This window comes from Chrysochloris asiatica, unplaced genomic scaffold (genome assembly GCF_000296735.1).
Source record: "Chrysochloris asiatica unplaced genomic scaffold, ChrAsi1.0 scaffold00017, whole genome shotgun sequence".
In the NCBI taxonomy this organism is placed as follows: Eukaryota; Metazoa; Chordata; class Mammalia; order Afrosoricida; family Chrysochloridae; genus Chrysochloris; species Chrysochloris asiatica.
Genome location: NW_006408535.1, coordinates 31,700,162 through 31,713,101, shown reverse-complemented (window position 1 = coordinate 31,713,101; position 12,940 = coordinate 31,700,162). Strand labels below are relative to the sequence as shown.

The window sequence follows — 12,940 nt, the reverse complement described above, 5'->3', positions numbered from 1 at the left end:
ATCCTTTCCCCACGTGGTCTCACCCAAGATGGCGGCTCCTGGAGCAGCCGAGCGTCCCAGACTAGAAAGCAATGGATTTCTTGCTTCTGCCACAAATTTCCCCAGCTGTAAGCCTTCCAACCTTCTAAGTATTCTTTTATATGTGGTTCAGAGTTCTGGGACCATCCCCTGATCCTACTTGGTTGGGTATTATGTGTTGTTGTTGGTGGAGCTCTCTGCTATGCATCCGCCCAATCCGCCATCTTGTTTGTTCCTCCCTCACTGGTATTTAACAGTAACAAAAACCTTGCTTTTTAGTACCTGACTAAACATTTGGTGAGCTTTGACCTTAACACTCCCCTTTAACAGGTTCTCTGGCTTCTTTTAAACTTCAGATACATGTTAGAGATACTTCCATGCCAACTCTAGACAAAGGCAAATTTCTTGGGATTTTTTTTTAAATACTACTTGCCTTACTTTCATCCCCAGACTTGCCAGATGCACCTAGGAGTGGTCGGTCCTCTGGCTGCAGCCCTGAAAGGAGTATTTATGTTTTTACTGGATGAGCTGCTAACTACAAGGTCAGCAGTTCAAACCCACCAGATTCAGAGTCACCATGAGTCAGAATTGACTTGATGGCACTTAACAACAACAATAACATATATGGGTGTAGCCAGTAACAATCATATTTAACCAGAGTCTGGATATTTAAGAATCGTGTGAGGCCTCACTCCTCTCAATACTATGGCTACTAAAAAAACGGAGTGACACTTCTACCCACAACTCCTCCTTTGCAAAAGAAGAGAGGTAGTGCAAACCATCTGTTACAAGTTAGAAGCCTGACATTTGGCCATTTGTCATTAAGTTTTCTTGGCTTTTGTTATTTTAGACCTAGGAACGACTTGAAGGTCGAGCTGCTAGTTTTGCTGATGTGACTAGACACTTGGTAACAGTAAGCGTATTGGCAGAGTGACTGATAACAAGCAAGCTATATTCCTCTCTTTATACATCTTCCCCTATAAGCATGCTAACACTGTTATTTTATGTTGTTTCTGAGAGTATTAACATCATAATTGTTTGATTGATTAACATCAATCAATTATCAAGGTACCCACAGAGGAGCCCTGGTGTGACACCATAGGATAAGCACTGAACTGCTAACCACAAGACAGTGGTTCAAACCCACAAGCTACTCTTCAGAAACCCTATACAAGGTCACTATGAGTCGGAACCAGCTCCATGCACTTAACCACAGCAAGGCACCCTGGTGGTGCAAAAATAAAGTACTTGGCAAACTGAAAAGTTGGCACGTCAAACTCACCTAGGGACTCCAAAGACAAAGACCACACAATGTAATTGTGTAAAGATTGTTGTTCTTGTTGAGTGCCTTCAAGTCAGTTCCCTGTGTAGGGTTTCTGAGAAGCAACTGGTGGGTTTGAATTGTCCCCTTGAGGTTCAAATCGACCTTGTGGTCTAGTGCAATTCGAGAATACCCATCAATCAATTCCTTTATATATGAAATTCAAGACTGAGGTATGAATTGATTAAAGTTGCTTCTCCTATTTTATGTGGTTAGATTCTATTAATGTCTGTGAATCTCTCAGGTGATTTTAACCTCACTGACCCTGTGGGAAAACCCAGTGGATCTATTCAAATGAAACTAGATTGGAAGTCTCACTACCTGCCCCCAGAGAACGTCCTGAAAACAGAAGCTAATACTGAGGAGAATGACATCAAGGACAGTTCAGAGACCTTATCTGAAGAGGAAATGACTTCCTTTCATTCCCAGGTAGAATGTATCTGCCAATCTTACGGAGCATATTTGAGGGAAACAGTATTAAAATTGGAGTGAAAGAAATTCCTTCTCTGAATGTGATGTATTCTATGAACTTAATCTACATCCCATAGTGATATGAAACTATTGATGGAACGAAACCCTGGATTTTATTGTGGGGAGTAGAGAGATGGTGTCTTACAGCTATTTGCAAGGAATGAATGGCATCAAATTCTAGCTAGTAAACTCCTTTTTTTTTTGAGTAGAAAGATGGTAAAGCTATTATCTTGTACTACTGTTTCTGATCCTTCTTACTTAGGACCAGATAGCATCTGTTGAGATTCTCACTGAGTCTCAAGTAAAGAGAAAATCTTCTCAGATGAAAGAAAGAAAGGAAAAGCAACACCAGATTGAGAGCTACTCAAGAAGAAAACATGGCAAAAGAGTAGGCATCCAGGGAAAGAACAGAATGGAGTACCTCAGTCATAGCATCTTTAATGGAAATATATTACAGGTAAAATCATATAAATCCTGAAGAATTCAGTGACCCCAAATGTGTTATTCTCAAGGTAGAAGCAAAAGTAGGCTTACAAAACAAGCAATAGTGATGGCTGTTTGTGGGTAGCACATGTTTCCCCAAATATAAGTAGTTTAATAAACCCTAGACTGTTCATTTCCATTTCATTTAACTCACCAGATTATATATTCTCCAATTCATGCTGAGAACTCTAGTACCATTGAGTCACCTAGTCACCTCAACTCAAAGTGGAAAAAATTAAGGGACAAGTATGAAGGGCCTTCAAAAAATTTATGGAAAATTTTCATTAACGTTTAGCTCTACTTTTCCATGAAAATTTTGAAGTCCTCTCATATTTATTGAGCACCTATTCTGTGCTGGATACTACCTTTTCTGCATAGAAAATTTGAACAAAGTAACTATATAGCACCTAAACACCCCCCACCATCACTTAACATCTTTTTTTTTTTTTTATGTTTTATTGTGAATTGAGTGATAGTTTACATGGGAGAACATCAGTTTTGCACTCATCCTACCGTATTTCGTTTCATTGCAATGATTGCAATCCCCTCCATGCATTTTCATTCAGTAGTATTTGCTTCTGTTCCCTCTGGTGTTTTGTTGTTGTTGTTTTTATGTACACAAAAACATTCAGGAATATATAATCATTTCAACAACCCAATGGCTCATTCTGCAAGTCTGCCTCCTGGCAGCCAGTCTTTCTCTTTGCATGAGTCTTCAGCTGCTGTATCTCTCTATGTCCTCATTTCTGCCTCCATCTCTGGTGTCTACGCTTCTCTGGATAGGGTCCCACATTCCACTCATTCTCCTCTCCCTTGATGGTCCTAGGGTCCTCTGTTCCTGGAATGTAAGATAACTACTTCCCCACTTTTTGTTACAAAACTTCTACTTTTACAGTAGTGACAGTATAAATTAGCCATGATAACAATTACTCACTATGGATTCATAAGAATCTTATCCCCAGCTCCTTTCACCAGAGCTGTCTAGACAAGATGAAACCTATTCAGTGGGGATTCAGGCTTCCCTTGCACACTCTTGAAAACTTGTAAGCCAGTGACTTCGTGCCTTTATAGCCACCCCCCCATTTTAGGTAGCCAATGTCTAAGTTTCTTGTCCCTATTTACCCTGTGTACAAAGGGGATATGTTTGATCCTTAATGTGAAGACTTCTTTCCTCTCACTTGGTACTTTGAGCTCCTACATCCATAAGCATAGGTCAAGTTCCTCAAATTGTAGCAATTTACACTTGTTTCCTTTATCAAATTTCTTTATCTTCCACTATTCAAGTTCTGATCATCAAGCCATCATAGCTAGGTCAAATGGGTATTATCTGCTAGTTTGCATGTTCTTGTATGTCTCCTCTCACTTCATATCAGCTGGATACTTCACTCTCAGTTGTAGCCCTCCATGGCTATGTCCTTGTCCATGGGCTTAGGAGTCCCTAGGTCCCATCACACTTCGGACCAACCAACCCCTCCTCTTTTCTCTCTTATCTCCAGGTCGATGGGAGTCTATGGAATGTGGTTGAACTCAGCCCATATCTTCATTGCTGTCTTTCTTCACTTCCACTCACAAGTAGACCAGTATGGTCACCAGCAAGCTTACATGCCTGCTCATGTGTTCCCTTTGCATTTCAGTCTGGAAGCGGGGTTTGTTCTGAAGGGACTTGATTGTATGCCTTGATGGCCCCCCAGCGAACAACTTGCTTGTTCTTATAGTAGCCAATCAGACTGCCGTTTTTGTTTTGGATTTTTCCTGCTGGTCTTTCTTTCAAGAAATATCTTCTGTTCTTCTAACTGCTTCAGGCTGGTCTTCTTATCCTTTCCAGTGGGAATGGACCACCTCAGAAGGTTCTGGATGGTGCTCAGGCTCCACCTAAGGTCCTATACACTGCAAAGGCTCCGTAAGAGGCCTATTTCACTGGGCAAGTTCTAGAACTCCTTTTAGGTATTCTAATCAGTTATAGGCCGAAGACAGGCTTACAAGCTTTCTGTAATCATATTTCCTGATATTCCTTTCTATACCACTCAAGTGTCTATTTTATAATAGTAAGCAACATAAACCAATATTCATAAGACAATCAAGTATCTAAACATTATTTTTCCTCTTTTACCCATTTAGACTATACCTCGATCCCTGTATCACAGAGCCCTGTTGTTCCAAGGTTGAGCATACAAGGTTTATGCCATGCATACCTGCCTCAGTGTTCCCCTTTGTTGTTGTTAAGTGCCTTCGAGTCGCTTCCGACCCATAGCTAACCTGTACAGGGGTTCCGAGGCTGTAAATCTTTACGGGAGCAGAACGCCTCATCTTTCTCCCACAGAGCAGCTGATAGTTTTGAACTGCTGGCCTTAAGGTTCGCAGCCCGATTCATAACCACTACGCTACCAGTGCTAAGTGTTCCCCTTAGCTACTTTTTTCTTCCACCTTCCTCCCCCTTCTTGTGTATAGCCCTCCGCAACACCCATACTATGATGTGCCTATCTCTTACCCTGAGCTCTGCCATCCCATCCCTCCCACTCCTGGTAACCAACAAAGTTTTGCTTATTTTCTTTTAGTATGGGTATATCTTTTCTTAAACTTTTACAATAATGCTCTTATGCGTTATTTGTCCTTTTGTGACTGACTAATTCCACTCAGCATAATGTCCTCAAGGTTCATCCATGTTATGTGGTGGTTTGTAGCTTCCTTTTATTCTTTAAGGTAGCATAATATTCCATTATGTGTATGTACCAAAGTTTGTTTATCCATTCTTCCATTGATGGGCACTTAGGCTGTCTCCATCTTTTTGCCATTGTGAATGGTTCTGTGACAAACATTGGTGTGCATATATCTACTCGTGTTATGGCTTGTATTTCTTGTGGATATATACCAAGTAGAGGAATTGCTGGATCATAAGGTATTTTTATTTCCAGCTTTCTGAGGAAGCGCCATACTGTTTTCCAGAGTGGTTGGACCATTTTACAATCTCACCAACAATGTAAGAGGGCTCCAGTCTCAACACATCCTTGCCAGCATTTATTATCCTCTGCTTTTTTGAACTTATTGCTGGTGTGAAATGGTATCTCATTGTTGTTTTGATTTTGCATCTCTCTAATGACTAATGATCATGAACATTTCATCATATGTTTGTTGACTGCCTGAATGTCTTCCTTGTTGAAGTATCTTTTCATGTCCTGTGCCCATTTTTTAATTGGGTTATTTGTCTTTTTCTTGTAGAGGTGTTGTAGTTTCCTATAGATTTTAGAAATATGTCCCTTGTCTGATATGTCATTGCTAAAAAAAACTTTCCCATTCTGTGGGCTCCCTTTTTATTCTTTTGATGCACAAAAGTTTCTAATTTTTGGTATGTTCCGATCATCTATTTTGTCTTCTTTTGTGTGTGCAATTCTCGCAATATATGGTAGTCTATGTGTGCCCTTAAATTTGTCCCTATTTTTTTCATTGATAACCTTTATAATTCTGGGATTCACATATAGCTCTTTTATCCACTAACATCTGTTTTTAAATTTTATTTTTTAATTTGAAGATCTATTGACTCTGTATTTATTTTTAAATAAATATTAAATTAAAAATAGCTAATTTATTACAAAAAAAGAGAGAAAGAAAAGTCAAGATATTACCAACAATAGTATTGTTGTCTTGTTCTGAGACAGATGAACTACACTGAGTGGAAATTCTCAGACCTTAAAATCTCCACAGACAATGATTTAAAAACAAATCAGCAAAAGGAAGAAGCTATGACATCAGTTTGCACAGCATTGAGACAGAAGGAACCTCCTATGAATGGTATTGTCTTTTAAAAATCTAATTCTATTTAAATCATCCAATTATTTTATCAAGCCAATTATTTACTTTCTTCCTTCATCTTGCAATACTAAGCTTTTTATGGAAAATGAATACTTAAGAAGACCCTAAGCATAGTTTATGTTGCAAGCATGACGGTTAGGCCAACCAAGGCTGCAATTCTCATATGCAAAAACTTTCTCTATATTTGCATCAAGCTAACTTAGTTATATATTTTTTTTATTTGTAGCTTTGAGATCTTGCAATTTATAGTTACAAAGAAATAGGAGTGTGATTGATTCATTTGTGATGTTACTGCAAGTTTTTCTTAAATCAAGGTAAACCTTTGTCCTGTAATGAACAGTAAACTTAAATTCAGGTTATAGTAATGGCTAACTAGGTCATTCAGACCAATTGTCCATTGATGACAACTAAAATGCTAAAGTTAGTATATTAAAAAACAATTTTAATGCTTCCTAAAAGCATTAAAGAACCAACAAAGTGCATATCAAGGAGATGGTTGGAATATTATCCCTAGGACATTGCCAGTATGGAGAAGGCACTGAAGAGGCCTCAGTATGCTTGTGGTGGACTGTTGGGGTAATATAACTCTGCATCTGGCATCATCCCAGGGTAGGAACCCTGGCTAATTGCCCAGTCTCGCTTCTGAGACCCTGAAGCCAGCACCATTCTGAGCTTCTTTTGCTCTGTGAGGCAGAGCTCTACTTTGGGGACACGTACAAGACTGCAAAGCCATTTGAACTGCAAGGTTGGCAGTTCAAGCTCACCAGTTGCTCCTCAGAAAACCTGTATAGGGTCACTATGGGTCAGAATCGCCTCGACAGCACTTCACAACAACAAACAAGACTACAGGAGCAAGGGCTGGCATGATTTCCTCTAGGATTCCAGATATTGGAGTTATCAGACACAAACTTGGAGATTTTTCTCAAGTATTTGAGACTAAGTAGCAAACACCATGCCCCTTATTACTATATGTTTCAGTATTTATTGTCCTAATAAAGAGGAAATTCCATTAGGTAGCCACAGTACAATTATAAAATTCACAAAATTTGACATAGATACATTATCATGTAATATTCATTCCATATTCAGAATTTGCCAATTGTCACAATAATTTTGAAAGTTTATTTTTAGCTTTTATCCATGGATCCAGGATCATGCAATGCATTTAGGCATATCTTTAATCTGGAACAATTCCTTAGCTTTTCTTAGTCATAATATTGACATTTTTTAAGAGTTTAGGCCAGTTGTTCTATAGATTGTGCCTCAATTTGGGTTGCTCTGCTGTTTTTCCATAATTTGATTCAGGTTATGAATTTTTTATATTCAGGTTATCCTGGTGTGGTGCTGTAGTATAAGCACTGGGACTGCTAACTGCAAGGTCGGTAGTTCAAACCTACCAGCCTCTCCTTGGAAGCCCTATATGGGGTCGCTATGGGTCAGACCCAACTCAACGGCACTTCACAACAATCATCACAGAAATAATGTTATGTCGTCACTGCATCACATTAGGAAATATGTGATGTCAGTTTGTCCCATTATTAGTGTTGGTATTTTTCCTCACTTAGTTAAAAAGGCATCTGCCAAGTTTTCCCACTGTAAAGACAGCATTTTCTCCCTGTATAATTTTTTAATTATCTAGTGATTACGAATCGGGCTGCGAACCTCAGGGTCAGCAGTTCGAAACTACCAGCTGTTCCGCGGGAGAAAGATGAGGCGTTCTGCTCCCGTAAAGATTTACAGCCTCGGAAACCCTGTGCAGGGTCGCTATGAGTTGGAATCCATTCCACCGCACATAACAACAACAATGGAGTCCTGCGGTTCTGCGGGAGAAAGATGAGGCATTCTGCTCCCGTAAAGATTTACAGCCTCGGAAACCCTGTGCAGGGTCGCTATGAGTTGGAACCGACTCCATGGCACTTAACAACAACATGGAGTCCTGTGTGGTGCTGTGGGTTAACGCACCAGACTACAAAGCTGCTGAAACTGCAAGGTCGGCAGTTCAAGCTCACTAGCTGCTCTTCGGAAACCCTATACAGGGTCGCTATGGGTCAGAACTGACTTGATGGCACTTCACAACAACAGCAAATGATAAGATACTTTGAGAAGGTATCAATATCTGATTTCTTGTCAGATTTTGCCTAATAATAAAAAAAAGGTTTTTTTCCCATAAATCAAATATTACAATAGTTCAATAGTTACAAAAGTCACCACAAACTTGGGACTGAATCAATAGTAATTACACAAGTGCTAATATAGAAATTTATAAGAGACAGATAGGTTAGAAGGAAATTAAACACAACGGAAGAGAGAATTGAAAATATCTAGAATGAAGCAAGAAGAGACAAGATGGATAATACAAAGAAAAGGAAAAGAGATATAAAGGATACAATGTGAAGTTTTAAGCTACATTTAATTAAATATGAGGGGAGCACAGAGAATATTTTAAGACTCCCCAAAACTAATTTTTTTTAAATTTCTTTAAAAAATGTATCTATATGGGATCAAAGCAATGACAGCACCTAGAGAAATCAGATACAAAATGTAGGGGTTTCTATTAATTGGGGGAGGAACAATTCAGAGAATATCATCAGTGTCACTGAATGGTACATACAGAAATTGTTGAATTGGTGTATGTTCTGCTGTGTAGATTTTCAACAACAAAATAAGATAAAATAATGTTATTGCTACTGATGAAATAAAAAGCATAATGTGTGCATTAAAGACAGTATGTATGCGAAAATACTTTGTAGACTCTAAAGCACTATACAGTGTTTAGGAGTTGCAAATCAGCAACACATTTGTGTCTTACTGGATGGACACATGAGTAAGACTTAAAGAGGGGTCAAAGGTCAAACTAAGCAAGATACATCAGAGACAATGTCTCTGAGAGCATGGGTGTTGACTTCTGGCTGTACTACTCTTTGTACTACACTTGACATGACTCCAATTTAATGGCTGTAGAACCCAAGATACTGTTGCAATGGGTAACTTGGATTCTGAATGTCTTATAGAAAATTGGTAACACAGTTGACACTAAAAAGGATACTCAGTGACCTAGACTGTGAGCATCCTTGTATTTTGGTCAGTAAATTAGTGATAAAAGAGTGAATATGAGTTTATAGTTAGTCTAAATACATAATATTTCTGTAGTAATAGCCAAGTGGACAATTGCATGTATTGATATCAACTTTCCTAGAGAATATTCCCAGATTATAGGCAAACTCACAAATGGGTATTGATAAGATATGTAAAAAGAATTAGAGATTCTCATTTTCCTTAGGTCTTGTATTAAGCACCTATTGTTTAAATCCTGATGGGATTTTTGCTCTTTCCATTACTGGAATTTTTTGCCTGTCTAAGTATCTGTCCTTTTGCTTAAATTACTATTAGTGAGCCATGGAAGGTTTTATCCTCCAACATTTTTATTATGAAAATGTTTGAACATGGAGAGAACTGGAAAAAAAATTATAACCAACAATTGGCTTCAGCAAACATATATAAGCATATTTATCTTTATATCCACCTCTCTAGCCAACCATCAGAATCCTGGTGTGGTGCTGTGGATTAATGAGCTAGACTTGCAAAGTTGTTTAAATTTCAAGGTTGATGGTTTTCAAGCTTACCAGCCACTCTTTGGAAACCCTATACAAAGTCTCTATGGGCCTGAACCAACTCGACGGCACTTAACAACAACAACAACAATCCATCTATTGTTTTCCCTAAAAACTTGCAGAACAATATCAATCATAAACTTAGATTCAATATCCTTAATTTAAAAATTAGGAAACCATGTACAGAAAAATATAAAAATATAACAGATTGCATACTTTGACCAAATGGAATTTAGTCCAGATATTTTTGCTTATATGAAGGTAAGTCCAAAAGTATTACTACAAAATCATAGAAAACTTAACAAAAATATAGAGATGTGAAGCTATGGTTTCTCAACATCTGGGTCTATACAGTTCTGAAGCCTGTGTTTCCAACTTTCTAACCCTTTTTCAGAGAACTCTGCATACTTCTTTTATACCATGTCAAAATGGCAGTTTTGGTATCCTTGATGAAATTAAATCATGTTCCTTTGAAATGTTATTTGAGTTTTGAGAACAAAAACAGAAGTCTGAGGGGGCAAGAATAGGACTGTAGAGTAGATAGGGTAAGGTCTGCTTTAGAAATTCCTCAAGAATGAGCAAGTGTGTTGTCATGATGGAAGAAAATTCCTCAGTGTAACTTTGCTGGCCCTTTTCTCAGCAATGAAGTTTTCTATTTTATTAAAACTTTTTCCTAATAGCCCCTGTGGAATCCTGGTGTGGCACTGTAGGATAAGCGCTGGGCCACAGGTCAGTTTGAATCAAAAGGTTGGTGGTTCAAATCCACCAACCACTCCTAGGAAACCCTATTCAGGGTCACTGAGTTGGAATTGTCTCCATGGCACTTAACAACATTAAATCCCTGTGATTGCCTTGTATTCTTCAAGAAAATGTATCAGGATTACCCCTGTGGAATCCTTCTGAGCTGACCTCTCTGCCTTGAATTTAAATGGCCCAACAGATATCTTGGAAGCTACTGTTTTTATTGGACATTTTTTTGAAGGCGCCCTAATGCGATTAAGACAAGTGTATAAGTGTCTTTTGCAGTATAAGTGAAAACTTTTTTGCAGTCATCCATGGATCACAGAGACATATTTGAACGCCTTTATGTTTAGAATAAACCAGTGCATGTATGAACTGGAACCCTAGTAGCAATACTTTGTAATTTATCTTTGTATGTACGATGTTACGTGTTATTTAATAAGCAACACAGATGCCCTTCAACAATTTTCTCACCACTTGTCATGAGTCAGTTCTGACTCATATACTCAGATGCTAACTGAAAGGGTGGATGTTCAAGTCTAGAGACTTCTTGAAAGAAAGCCTTGGTGAACTACTTCCAAAATATCAGCACAGTTCTGCTGTGGCACATACGGGATGGCCATCAGCAATAAACGAGATCAATTAACTATGGCATATTTGCATAACAAAATATCATATACCAATAAAAAACAAAAGATTAAAAAACAAAAAAACCCTATAGTTACTTGGGACAAAAATAGTTTGGGGCCCTGAATGACTGGTCTCCAGTTGACATCACATCTCCCTGTGGGTGTTATATTCCCTATAGTAAAACAGAAGATCCGGGGCTTCACTCAGCCAAGCAAGACCTTATGAATAAGGTGACTTCCCAGTGGTCCTCAATGTGGCACTTGAGGAACAACGTATAGTGGAAACTTTTGATAGGGCGGCTCAACTAGGAGCTGCTGGATCTCTTTTCAAGATGGCCCACTCTAATGGCTGGCAAGTTGGTTCTATCTGTCAGCTGGGAGTTCAGCTGGGACCTCTGTAGGTTGCTTGAGCTTCCTCACAGCTTAGTGGGTAGGTTCCAAGAATGAGAGTCCTAAAAGAATAAGTCAGAGGTGTGTAGCAGGTTTATATTCCAGCCTCAGAAGTCATTTGTATCACTTCCACCATAATTTTTTGGTTCAGGCAACCATAAAGCTCCATCTCAGCTTAAGGAGTGGGGACATAGACCCCACCACTCAGTGAAAGGAATTTTAAGGTCACACTGTAAGAAGAGAATGTGAGATGGGAGATACTATTTGAAGCTATCTTTGGAAAACACAATCTGCCATACCATGGTTATACATAAAGAAATACTTTGGCTTGATTATTTCCTCCAGCCCTTACAAAAGGATGAACTTCCTTTTCTGTCCTTCCCACCTCCATTTTTCTTTTCAACTTCCTCCCTCCCGCCCTTCCTTTCTTCCTCCATCTCTTTTTCTCTTTCACTCACACACTCTCTTTCCCCCTCCCTCTTTCCCTGACTTCTTTCCACTATTCCTTTTCAGAAATGGTCTTTGTATTTGGCAACCTTCCATATAACAGGACCTTTGAAAAAGAAGGTTCGATTCTGAGTAAATGTAGCAGAAATCTTGATATTCAGAAGTAGTAACCAGGTAATGGCTGGCCATCTGTGTACTAGGTCTTTTGTTAGGTTGACCAGGGTGCTTTGTAATAGTTACCTCACTCCAATTTCTTCTCTAGCAGGTGAAGAGTCCTATGAAGAAGCTTCTGAAGTCAGTGATGCTCAAACTACAGATAATGATGACATCGTAGTGACACCTATATCTCAAAAATGTCCTAAGGCAGTAAGTAGCATACGATAAGTAATGATAGTTAATGTGCTTCAGAACCAATCCCCACGAAATCCACATCTGATTTTAATGAACATGATGGGAAATTCAAGTTTTTCAGTTAAATTTACATTGAGAATGAATGAAAGTTTACTGATACATCAGGATAAAAGGATCATTTTCTTCTTTTGGTGTCAATGAGGACTCACTTCAGCTCTTCTCTCTGAGACCCTCCTCTTGTTCGAATAACCTTCATTGTGTTCTGTGATTCATGCCAAGCCTGAATGTTGGCCCTTTACATCCACCTCAGAATAATGGGTTTACAGTTGAAGGTGGAGTCTGAAAGAGAGGAAAGGTTTCTACTGGGAGGAGACAGAGAAATCATTCTGTTTCTACTGTTTTGGGTCAAGCATTTTAAAGCTATAAAACCTGTAATTACAATTGTTTATTAAACATTTCAGACATGGTGACTCTGTAAGATAAGCACTGGGCTGCTAATTACAAGGTTGGTGGTTTGAGCCCACCAGCTGCTCCACAGGAGAAAAATGAAGGTTTCTGCTGCCATAAGGATTTGTAGCCTCAGAAATGTTATACAAGGTTGCTATGAATTGTAATTTGACTCTATGGCACTAAACAACAACATTAAACATTTCAGCCTCAATTTTTTTTTT

The 12,940-nt window shown here is 38.7% G+C and overlaps 1 protein-coding gene across 1 annotated transcript in view; it reads left to right on the top strand.

Moving 5' to 3' along the window:
- Positions 1 to 12,940, top strand: part of RPGRIP1 (retinitis pigmentosa GTPase regulator interacting protein 1) — a 97,895-nt gene that overhangs the window by 51,355 nt on the left and 33,600 nt on the right. Inside the window, 4 exon segments of the mRNA XM_006835541.1 lie at positions 1,584 to 1,768; positions 2,073 to 2,267; positions 5,947 to 6,079; positions 12,184 to 12,284. Of these exon segments, the coding sequence (XP_006835604.1) occupies positions 1,584 to 1,768; positions 2,073 to 2,267; positions 5,947 to 6,079; positions 12,184 to 12,284 (614 nt within the window).